Source organism: Chelonoidis abingdonii, chromosome 7 (genome assembly GCF_003597395.2).
Source record: "Chelonoidis abingdonii isolate Lonesome George chromosome 7, CheloAbing_2.0, whole genome shotgun sequence".
NCBI classification, from domain to species: domain Eukaryota; kingdom Metazoa; phylum Chordata; order Testudines; family Testudinidae; genus Chelonoidis; species Chelonoidis abingdonii.
This window is the reverse complement of record NC_133775.1, coordinates 100,812,586-100,824,884: the sequence shown is the minus strand read 5'-3', so window position 1 is coordinate 100,824,884 and position 12,299 is coordinate 100,812,586. Positions and strand designations below refer to the sequence as shown.

The 12,299-nt window shown below is 42.7% G+C and overlaps 1 protein-coding gene across 3 annotated transcripts in view; it reads left to right on the top strand.

Moving 5' to 3' along the window:
* The window catches only part of TRPC7 (transient receptor potential cation channel subfamily C member 7), a 113,067-nt gene that overhangs the window by 93,844 nt on the left and 6,924 nt on the right, over nucleotides 1-12,299 (top strand). The window contains exons 7-9 of one of the 3 annotated variants that reach the window (XM_032776100.2): nucleotides 1,120-1,315; nucleotides 8,541-8,762; nucleotides 11,233-11,313. In XM_032776100.2, coding sequence (XP_032631991.1) covers nucleotides 1,120-1,315; nucleotides 8,541-8,762; nucleotides 11,233-11,313 — 499 coding nt within the window. Of the gene's footprint in view, nucleotides 1-1,119; nucleotides 1,316-8,540; nucleotides 8,767-11,232; nucleotides 11,314-12,299 lie in introns of all 3 variants that reach the window. The other 2 variants (XM_032776101.2, XM_032776102.2) reach the window with 2 other exon arrangements.

Below are 12,299 nucleotides of genomic sequence, written 5' to 3'. Positions count from 1 at the left end.
GTGGTTCCTGTACCAGGATCTCTCACTGTCCTCCCCTTTTGCCTTTGAGCCATTCATATTCCCTTCCATATTTTACTGCTTCACCATGCTGAGTCACACATCTCCCTCCTCCTGACCTACCACCTTGACCCCACCTCTCCATGATCTCCCCCTTCCTGACACTGTTTTATCTCCTTTCTTCTCCCTATTCTTTAACCTTTCCCTGTCCTCTAGCTTATCTCCTCCACTTTCAAACATGCCTTGGAAACCACTGGCTGGAAAAACTCTCTTGACCCTTTGCCTTCCAATTCCCTTCCACCCACAATACCTCCCCACAGATTCTCTCTTTGAACTCTAGAAGTCCAGCCAGGAGGGGGGTGGAAGCAAGGCTCTGCCCATTCTCTGCCATGGTCCAGCCACTCCCTGTTCCCACCCTAACCGTTCCCTGCCCACCTGCTTCAGGGAGGACTTACATGGATGAGTTGAGCATCCCTACTTACCCCTGCAGCTAGGTCTGAAGGTCCAATTAGCCCTTGCAGGGGTTCTTACTACCCCTCCAGGGTAGGATGACCAGACAGCAAATGTGAAAAATCGGGACAGAGGGTTGGGGGAGGGGGGAAATAGGGCCTTATATAAGAAAAAGACCCCAAAATCAGGACTGTCACTATAAAATCAAGACATCTGGTCACCCTACTCGAGGGGTACAGAGTTCAAGTTACAATCTAGTTCATAAAAAGAACAGGAGTACTTGTGGCACCTTAGAGACTAACAAATTTATTTCAGCATGAGCTTTCGTGAGCTACAGCTCACTTCTTCAGATGCATAGAATGGAACCTTTGCGGATACAGACTAACAAGGCTGCTACTCTGAAACCAATCTAGCTCATAGTTAATGAGGTTGGGAAAAAAGCAGATGGGGCAGATACAGAGGTGGTGGTGTTTTATGGTTTGTTTGGGATGTCACATATTGTTATCAGTTCAGGAAATATGACTTGGCAGTCCACAGGGTGATTCATCATGGCCTGCACTGATTGCAGAGAGACATCATATTTACTCTGGCCAAGTGCCGTTTTTATTATTAATGTCTCGTCTTGCCAATCTGGAGATGACCACGTGAAATAATTGTTTGTTTTGTTTTTAGGGTAGAAGAAAGTTTTAAAACCTTATTCTGGTCAATATTTGGCTTGTCTGAAGTGATATCAGTGGTGCTGAAGTATGATCATAAGTTCATTGAGAATATTGGATATGTACTCTATGGAGTTTATAATGTTACCATGGTGGTGGTGCTGCTCAATATGTTAATAGCCATGATCAACAACTCCTATCAGGAAATTGAGGTAAGAGAAACAATTTGATTACAGGATATAAGTGTACTTTTAATTTACTGTTATATGTTATAAAAATAAGGATATTACAGGATGTACTTATATAAAATATCATAGTGTGACAAAAGCCATTTATCTTAAAATTCTATGGTGACTGAAAAGTCTCTATCCCAGAATTACACCTAAGCAAATATTTCACAGTGAATCATTTCGACTACGAATTTATCTTCCTTTGTTTGTAGAATATCTCTGAGCAGATCACAATTTCCTTAGATTGATTCATTATATGAAAGTAGTTCTTGAGTTTTTTCAAACCCATGAACAGTTCTTTGTGAGCATTCACTATCTAGGTTAGATTCACAAAAATAGATTAGATTAAATGGATTCCTCAAACTCAGGCATGGCATCTTTGACATTAATTCTCCATGAACATTTGTGCAAGTAAAACTCTGTTACAAGAGTGTTTGTAGGAAGCAAACACGAAAGGGCCACAAAGAGCAGAGGCTGACTCATTAGAGAATCTGAATGAATAGTTGCAGAAATGTATATCCAGGATTCAGTGAACTGTGCCCTGTATTGTTCATATTAGCAGGTTGGATTTGCTAAATACTTTGGAGAAAAAACATTCTGCTAATATAAATAAAGCAGGGGAAGTTATTAATATTGGACGCTGTTGTCAGGAATGATTCACCTCTTTCTTGTCCCAGTTTCTTCAATGTCAAATTCCTACAGTTGGATTTGTATTAATGAGCTGTTCTGATCTAAACTCAGAACCCAGCTCTGCAAAAGGCCAGAACTGAAAATATACCCCTGTGTCTTATGTCTGCTGCAATCAGGACGAATGTCAGCAAACACTTACATAGTACCTACCCAAGAAGCTTTCCCTGCATTCAGAAGGCACAGTCATATTTCCCAAGAGATCCTTAACATTTAAGATCAAGCTTGTCAGTTAGTTTCTCTTCCTCTGAGATGAAACTTACTTTCAAAGGGCCTCAACCTCCTATTTTACTTGGAGGAAACTCTTCCCACCATTTTTGCAGTGCCATCTTACAGCTTTTTAATTGCAGGAATACATGCTCTCCTGCATCAATATTTCTAAGATTGCTACTATTGAATAAAGAAAACAAAAGCCCCTCATGTAAAGCTATCTGTGCTGCACAGCAAAGTCAGAGCTCTAGGCTAAACATTTCATGGAAAGGATCTTCCAAAGTGCATGCACGCTGTTTTCATTTATTCTGTTTAGGCACACAAATACCTCAATGCACATATAGAAGCCCTGGTTTGTGTGCACACGTGTCCGTGCAAACATGGTTTGCACGCATGCGTAACTGTTTATACACCCCTAAACTAAGCATGTGTAGTTTTACACCCAACTTTTGAAGATTAGGTCCCATAGAGTCGGGAACAGTACAAACCCAGGCAGATAAGGCAAACAACGCATACAACGCCCTATAAGTCTAGGACAGAGCTGTTTAGCTAAAAAGAATAACTTTGCATCTAAGCAAGGTTCAAGCAGGGGCTCTTTCAGAAGGGAGTGTTATTAGGGAGCATGACTAACTTTTTAGTTGACTCTGTATTGAAAAAGGGAAGAAATGAAATCATACATGAATATTATATTTACTTGCTTTTTGTTAGAATGTAATATTTGCATGGCGTTGTTAATATAAGTACTTATATAGCTGGAGGAAAGAGAGCAGCTGTTTGTAGGCTAGGAATTACTAGGCCATATTAGTTTTGCATTTGGCTGAGATTACGAGTATAATGAAAGTTCAGATATAGTAACTGGTGGGTGGTCTGGAAGAGTGTACCAGTTTATGGGCATTGAACATTCTCTGTGTACAAATACCAGAATTAGTTTTAGTGTACCACTTATGGAGTATTTCAGAATATGATTGGAAATAGTGTGGAAGAGTCATAATCAGTATTTGTAATAACTGGTAAAATGGGAATAATTTAAATTATATCAGTGCTGCCTTGGCGAATTCTGAGATCATCAAACTATATTTGGTCGGTGCAATGCGCACCAGAGGTAGATATTTCCCCCTTGTTTTATCAAAGGGATGATGTAGAATATTCTTCTTTTTCATTTCTCTGATGGGTAACAGGGTTCTCCATAGCAAGAAATATAGCAGATATTCATTCAATAATTTATCCATCAAATAATGCTTAATGGGCTACAAAGCTCATCAAATGCCACAAAGATAAATTATTCAGGGCTAGATTGTGCCTTTAGGCACTACCCGGAAAAAGGGATGGTGTTTAAACTGCAACACTCCAGGAGGCACTGTGATTCAGAGAACCAATTCCCTCCCTGCTTCCCCCTTGCTTAGGGAAGGGGGATGCTGGTCTATACCAGCTGGAAATGATTACACCTCCCTATACCTGTTCAGATATGCCATTTCCTGCCACTCCTTGCACATCTGACCAGGCAGTGAGGAAGCAGGATGAGCAGTGCCATCTGCTTGTGTGCAGCTGAGCACAAGGGGCTGGTAGCTTGAATAAAACTGTAAACCTAAGGGGCGGTCCTTGCAGTGCTCGACTCCTCTTCTGGGATGTCTTGTCTAGTCTTCAACGACTATCAGCAACATTCACTGAATAACATATTTGGCAAGTGGGATTTGGCCAGCTCTACTTTTCATATTTGCACATTTAACTTAGTACAAATGTCAACCAGTTTTCTCAGCTCAAATGCTTACCCCCTTCTACCTGTAACAGAAGTTATCCTTTTTCCTGTGACAAAAAATGCATAAGATATTGGTTAAATGTCTTTGATAGCTCATAGGTCTGACCTATAACCAGGGCTTCTCACAACATTTTCTCAGGCCCTACCTTGGTGTTCAGGAGGCCTTTCATTCCCAGCTGCAGTGATAGGATGTCCCATAATATCAGTATAGTTGGTGGAATGCCTGGAACAAGTGATTGTCCACTGAACTCCATCTTCCAGCAGACACCTAACCTATTCCTGCCTGAACCCACAATAAAATCTCTTTTTAAACTTGTCCTTCACAGATCACTGGCAAGAGAGACAGCGGAGGACAGGAAGTTGTTATCCTGTTGGCTGCTGGACAGTACCTCTAGATGGGATAGTTATCAAAAAGTGATTAAGAATCATAATTTGTGGGGGCACTCAGCCTTCTCATGTCTAATCCAGCATCTTGATCAACCTCTTATCTCTCAGCTAGACACAAAAGAATAAACATGTTAACCAATTAGTTCTACTGTGATTAGGTTTAAGTTTTGTTTTATGAGGTTCAAGTCCAGTCAATACTCCTGCGGGGATTCTGCAAGATTGTGCACCCACAGAAAACATCCCTGCAGATTTCCTGTGTTTCCCTGAAGAAAACTGCAGGGAACTCATGTGGGGGATGACCATGGGCACAGATGGTTTTTTTGATGGTGGTGGGGGGAATTGCCCCCCTCCAAACAGAGGTGAAGCATGGGGGGCACACGAAGTTATGTGCCACTGCCCCCATCATTTTCTGCAAGTGCAGAGCTGCCCAGCTGAAGGAGGCAATGTCCGCTGACTCTGCAGCTGAACGCTGCCTCTTGGGTCTTAATGCCAGTTGTGCTCCCCTTCTGTGTGCTGGGAGCCTTCCTGTTTTCTATTCCGTGCAACAGTGAGTGCCCTCGGTGGGACAGGGTAAGGAGGGGTGGCAGTAAATAGGAAGGGGGGTGGGGGGAAGAGGCAGTGGGGAAGGAAGGGGTGGAATAAGGCAGGGGGAGGGGAATGTGGGAGTGAAGGGAGGGGAATGGAGAAGAAAAGAGGATAGGGGAATCATGGGGAGAAGCAGGAGCCTAGCATGCAGCATCCCCTCAGCAGGAGCTGGGGCTCCCCTGTTAAGCAGGACCATCGAACCCTCACCCTGACAAGTCCTACCCCCACAAACCCAGATCCCCACCCCACTGATCCCCAACCAGCTGCACCTGGACCCCCACCCCATCAAGCCCTACTCCCCCAGCACTGGGACCCACATGGAGCCCCCCACACCCAGACCCCCCCAGGCACTGAGCCGCAACCACCTTCACTTGCATTCTCTGCATAGTTCCATTGCCCCTTCACTCAGAACACCCCAACAAGTCTCTGTGCATCCAGATCTCCCACTGAGCCTCCTGCACCCAGATTGCCCCACACAGAAACCCCTCACCCCACACCTGGATCCCTACAGACTAAGCCCCTTCACACTTCGATCCTGTTGGGCTGAGCCTGCCCACCCCCAGCTGCCCCTGGAGCAGTGGGACAGGGCTCCAGGGCATTTCTGAGGCAGGCCCAGCCCTTGCACTGTGTCAGGGTCAGGCGTAGCCTTACTGCCAAGTCTCTATACCGCGGGAGGTGGGGGCTGCAGGGTGATCTCCCACCTCAATGCAGCCAGTGGCCCATGCTCCCCACTGCCATGATGGAGCCACATTTATTTATTGACAAATAAAATGTGCAGAATTTTAAAATATTGTGCTCAGAATTTCAATTTTTTTGGTGCAGAATGCCCTCAGGAGTAAGTCGATAGGGTTTAAATGGGGCAAAGGGAGCACTGCTCCATTGAAGTCAATGAGGTTGCATCTTCATAAGCGAGGGCAGAATTTAGCCCCAGGCCTCCATTTTGTAATATGTCCATTTCTGAAAGGCTACCAAACACAGTGGCATCATCAGAGATGTGTCCTGATGAGCAAGTTGCATTATACATTTTACCATAGTACAGATGTGAGTACAGATTACTGGCAAACCTATTTTCTCATTGATGCTGCTGGCTTCTATATATACCACAATAAAAACAGCTGTAAAGCAGCTGCAGATCATCTTTTTTCACGCAGTAAACAATCTTGAAATAAGGGTCAGACCGTACAAGTACCAAGTAAAATCAAAAATGCCATTCGGATCAATAAAGACTGCACTGACCTTACATTTATCTTCAGAAATGTTCTTGGTATCTTGGCTCACCTTGACAATCTAATAATGGTGAATCATCTTAACTGAGACGTGAACTTGCTTATTTGACATGTGCTGACTGATGGAGAACCAAGATGTAATGATGATGAATACAAATAGGACAAACAAGGAAATCAGCTGGTATTTTCTTCTAGTTTTCAATTACCAGAAGAGATAAGTGGCCCAAGCTGCTGTTCAGAATATTTTAGTGAATCAGATGATAACCGTTACCTAGTAGTTAAATATTGCTGTGATTAACTTGACACAAAGTTTATTTTGAGTGGAAATTACATACTCACTGCCTTGTGCTATGCATTGAAAATATATCCTTAGATTACTCTATTTTTCAGCGAGGCCCATATATCAGACCATTTTTGTATGTATTTCTTTGCCATCTGAAGAAACAGAGCCATGTTCAGCGCAACAATAAAAGAACTGGGGATTTTTCACATCTCAGACTCTCTCTGCCTGTAGTGTCTCTGCCCTCCCTGCAGGGATAGGGTGACTCTGCCCTGTGTGCAGCTAGGGGATTGCTTCCAGTCCCTCCTCTGCCTGTGCCGATGGGAGCATTATCCATGATCTCACTCCTACTTCCGGGGTCTCAGCCTGCCACGTAGCCTGGCTGGCAGGTGTCAAACCAGAGTAGCGCTGTCACTTTGTGCAACAGGTTGCTACACAACACACTCAAATTTGCCCCAGCTGCCCCTCCATCATCTGGAGGGGGCTGGAGCAAACCACTCTTCCTTCCCCCACCTTGGGCAGCCCTGATTTGGGCTCCTTTATACTACAATATCATTATGTTTGTCAAAGCCACTCTTAAAATCCGCAAAAAGTAGCTGTTTACTTAGCACAGCCCCTATGGACTTGCCCAAGGCAAGCTCCTTTTCAGGTCACTTGCTACAGAATTTGGGGCTGCCATTTGAACCTCAAGTACAGTGAGGTGCTAGAGGTCGAAAGCAAATCTAGCCACCTGATGCAACTGGTCCAAGAGGTCCAGCCACTGCTAACTTCCCCATGGCCTAGTCCCTGTGTCAGTGTGTGGCAATTATACCATTGAGGGAAGAAGTAATGGCCTTTAAAAGCTGTTGCACTTTGTTGGTCATCTGTGCTCCCTATCACAGTCCCATTTCACTCTGCTCTTCACCTGCTTTTTTCCCAATGAGGGTTCGTTCTCTCTCTCTCTCTCTCTGCCTATGTTTTTTTGCAGTCCCTTCTTAGGGGGCGTGTGAACTCATTAACTCTGGAGTTCAAGTTCAAACGCAGGATGTTTGACAGGTGGAGAAGGAAGGAAGGACAGATGGTCCCATTCCTAATTGGCACCTTTAGTCACTGGTCCATTATCTAAGCTAGAAGGAATGTGATATTCCATTCTGCCGGCTGCAAGACTGACATTCTCTCTGCTGGTCTCTGACCAGCTGCTCTATTTAAATCTTGCTCACTCCAAGGTTGCTCGAGAAAGGTCTAGAAACTCGTGATGTTTGGAAACTGCACCTGGCTTAACAGACAAAGCGTAGGAAGCATGTTGGAAAGGATAATTATTTAATCTTTATCCCTCCTGCGCCTCCACCAGACAGATAGGGGCAGGCCCATCTGGGCTTACCTGTCTCCTTCCTCCACACGAGGAACACCAACTTCTGAAAGGAGCTGGAAGAGGATTGATTATTGATGTCCCCACCCCAGCTACTCCTCCCCCACAGCAACAGCTGGAGGGACAGGGGATATGTCAGTCCCTTCCAGCCTCCCCCACTGCACTAACAGGTATCTTCCTGGGGCACTGGACCTACCCTGCCTTCTCCCACGTATGTTGCTCAGCAGCAGCCCAGAGGAGATTCTGCAGCTTCTTGACATCATCATTCACTCAGCTCTGAAATTGGACTCAGGATTTTTTTTTTTCTGTATTGCCACTGCTTGCTGGACTCCTTTTCCTACCACTACAGTCCTTACCTGCCCCACCTGACTCCCCACGTTGAAATGAAAGGTAGTACACCCCAAAATATGTAATTAAAGAGGGCGGTCATACGTTCAGAACATGGTTTTGCATATTGTCTGTGTGCCAACTGAAAGCAGTTGGAAAAAGTAATGCATACAAGTAAATACCCAGATTTCAATATAAAGAGGTTAAATGGATTTGGGAGCCATAAATCTGCAAGACTTTTGTATCAGAAACACTCTTGTTGAGTGGCCTTCAGTGCCAAGGTTCATACCCTTTCCAGCTAAGTCACCTTTGTGCATCTGTCTGAGCGCCAATGCAATAATACTTCTCAATTACTTTCAAAACACTAATTCTGCAATTCATTTTTCCCTTCCCCACCGCAGGAGGATGCAGATGTGGAGTGGAAATTTGCTCGTGCCAAGCTCTGGTTATCATACTTTGACGAAGGAAGGACTCTGCCTGCTCCTTTTAATCTAGTGCCAAGCCCTAAATCATTTTATTATCTCATAATGAGAATAAAAATGTGCCTCATAAAACTCTGCAAATCTAAGGCCAAAAACTGTGAAAATGATCTCGAGATGGGTATGCTGAATTCCAAGCTACGGGTATGTCATGTGCTTCTTTTCTTTTAACATCCTGAATGTAAATAGATCATCGTGTCCTTCACGGGCATCAAAGGAAAGAATTTTACTTAGTTCACAGATGAGCAAAAGAAGCTGCTTAGCATTGTACTCTAATTTATTTATTATTGGCATTACAGTATTACCTGGTGTACAATATTACTCTAACTCATTTATCATTTGTATTACAGTAGCACTGGAGACCCTAACCAAGGCAGTGGCCTCTTTGAGATAGACACTGTGTAGACATCTAGTGAAGGACAGTCCCACCCCAAACAGCTTATGGTCTAAATAAATTGGGAAGGGGAATGGGTGAAGTGACTTCCCCTAGGAAGTCACAAAGCAGGCTAATGGCAGAACTGGGGGCAGAAGAATGCAGGTCTTCTGACTCCTACTCCAGGTTCCTAGCCACAGGACCATGCTGCCTCTTGAAACCATTCTTTATATATTGCCTAAATTCACTTTATTGTCATTATGTAAAAATCAACATTTAATATCACATCTGATTTTATCATTGGAAGCAGGGTCCCAACCAGGGAATACTAACTTTTCCCAGCAACTTGAAGCTGCAATTAACAACCTCCGCACTTTCAGCTGCCTAATGACAATCATACACAGTAATAGATAGGCTCTGCCTCATCAGCCACCTGTTCATTCTTTTGAAAGAGATGTGTGCTTCCGTTGACTTTGGAATGGGCACATTTGTGAGAGGCAAGTTAGTTTTCCCTTAGTACCAATGAGCTTCTGCATGACAAAATATGAGACACACAGAGAAGCATTCCTAAAAAGCTGAATTGCTCCTGAAGAAATGTCAGTGTAATCGGGGAGAGCCTAATCCTGTGGAAATATATTATTTGCAGAAATGTCATTGAGACAAAACTGTTCTTAGCCAGCAGATTTTAAAAAAAGCCAAAAAAACCCCAGGCAAATCTATTCTCTTCCTTTGCAGCACTTCTATTTGTTCAGAGTTTTTGAATAAAACTCCTAAAGCATTTCACCCAAGATTCAGCTGCAGCTGATTTGCTGTGACCATCAAACTTAACAAAAATTAAAATGTGACGAGACAGCGTCGTTTAAACTGCACTGACCCTCATTTAACTTCCTCGGCTCAAGCTGGGTTTAAAACAAAAAACGAGACCTAAAAAAAATGTGTTGGATTTTTGTCTTTGGCTACAGTTACTGCGCGTGATGGAGGCTGCAGTGCTGCTCTGAGGCAGCATCACCCCGAGCTTCAGGGGGCTTGTTAATATTCAGGGAGCATGTTCTAAGATACTTCAGTGCATGCTTTTAAATTTTCCTCTCAGTGTCACTGCACAATTTTAGGCCCTGTGAACTGAAAACTGTCAGCTGCTTCTGCCATTCACAGGACATAAGCTGAGGAGAAGGGAGGCTCTGTAGGGCACAGTCATAGAGCAGAAGAGAGGCAGTGAATCTGCCCTGATGGGACCAGAGAAATTCATTGTGTTGGCAAAATAGCAGAGGCAAATAAGAGGGAAGAAGCATAGAAATGAGCTGGGAGGGAAGGAGCCAAAGATTGAGATCGAAGAAATATGCAGAAAGGAGGAGAGCAGGAACAGCTATCAAAGATGAGGCTGACAATGGGTCAGAGAAAAGCTCAGCAAAGAAAGGAGCCATAGTGGAGATAAGAAGAAGAGCTGAAGCAAGCCTAGTATAGGTCAGGACATGGAAGAATGTAGGAGAGGAATGCAGAGGAAGGCTTTACAGAGCTCACCATTGTAATCTGCAATGTGTTCCTGTGGCTGATTGGAGTTAATTGATACTATCCATTGAGTCTGAGGAGTAATTTTCTCTTCTCTTTATTCAAAAAGCTATTTTCAAAAGTCAGCCGCAATCACCAAGAAAATTAGAAGTAATTAAGAAAGCGCTGCTTCTCATCTCTTAACACCTGCCTGTCTCAAGGTAGTGTGAGAGGGATACAGTTAAAACACCTTTTGTTTAGACAATATGAGATTGAATTTCTCATCCAATAATTCTTCCATTCATTTTGGCAATGAAATGAGTGGGTTGTCTCCCTTTGCACCCTCCTATAAACTAGCAGAGGCAATATAGCCTAGAAGATAGAGTCCTGGACTAGGTATCAGGAGACCTGCGTTCAATTTCTGTCTCTCCCCCAGGCTGCTGAACAGCCTTGGGCAAGTCACTTCACCTTTCTGCGCCTTTGTTTTCCTGTCTGTAAAATGGAGATGACCTACTTGTCTCCTCTGTGAAGCACTTTGAGATCTTCTGATGAAAAGTGCCATGAACGAGCTAGATTTTAATTATATTATTAATTAGGGAATGGAAGTGCTGGTTTTCTTCTGCAGTATCTCCAATCTGCTCACAGAATGCAACATTTTCTAATATTTGCATAAGTCAGTTTAGTCTGAGGTGGAGAGGTTGTTTGGGGAAAGAAGCTGTTACAGAATTAATGTTTCATTATGTTTTATAATTTCAGAAAGTTCGTTTTCAGTCAAGAGCTCGAAATTCAGAAAATTTTACTGTGAAGAAGGCTTATAACAAGCCCACGAGATATCAGGTAATGACAGTAGAACATCAAAAGCAAGGGAAAAGATCTGTAAGCAAACAAGGCTTATTTGCAAGGATCAGATTTGTCAATATACAGTGAACTTCTCCATCCTGTGATGTGTTAAGCAATGACCTATGCCAAATCAAATGACACAGTGGTTTATGGGACTGAGCCCAAACCTTTTAGTTTCTCAGTTGCTTAAGGCAGCATGGCAGCTACAAAAATACATTTGACATTAACGTGATTGTCATGGTAATTAATTACCAGTCACTGGTATTGAACTTAATACAAGAAAAGTTCATCCGACCTTCATCCTAGACTCATTGACAGTGTTTCATTTTGTCATGACACAATATTGTCTCTCTCGACTTTACTTTAACTCCCTCATGTACTTTCTTTGGAAATATTTTGTCCTGTTTAGCTGGATCTGCAATGTGATATGTTACAAAAATAATTATGAGAGCTGTGATGACAGCTTACTGTTCCCACACAGTGAAATTACCATTGTTGTAAAGTCCTGAGTAGAAATGGGTGAAATATTTTTTTAAAATTGTTTATGTGCCAAAAAATGCAGTTTTGGGTCGACCAAAACTGTTAGTGATTTTAGGGTGAATATGGCCACTAGAAATTTGGAAAAAAGCTTTCAGAAAAGTTGAAATGTTTCAACTTGACATTTATTAAATGAAACACATTGACTTTTCATTTCAAAATTGCAATTAGTTTTGAAATTCACCTAGATTTCACAAAAAAATAAAAAAAGGGTTTTAAAAACCACTCGAAATGAAACTAAACCTTGCCTTTTGGGTCAAATGAAATGTTTTATTTACCCTGAAACAATTTCTTTATCAGTTTTTGTTTTGGTGAGAAAACTGAAAAATTGTCATTTTGGATTGACTCACAACAATTTTATTTCTTTTTTTAGAATTTTTTGGTTTAGACACCAAACCAAAAAATCAATTATTTACCAAGTTCCTGTCCTGAGAATTTATGCTTCT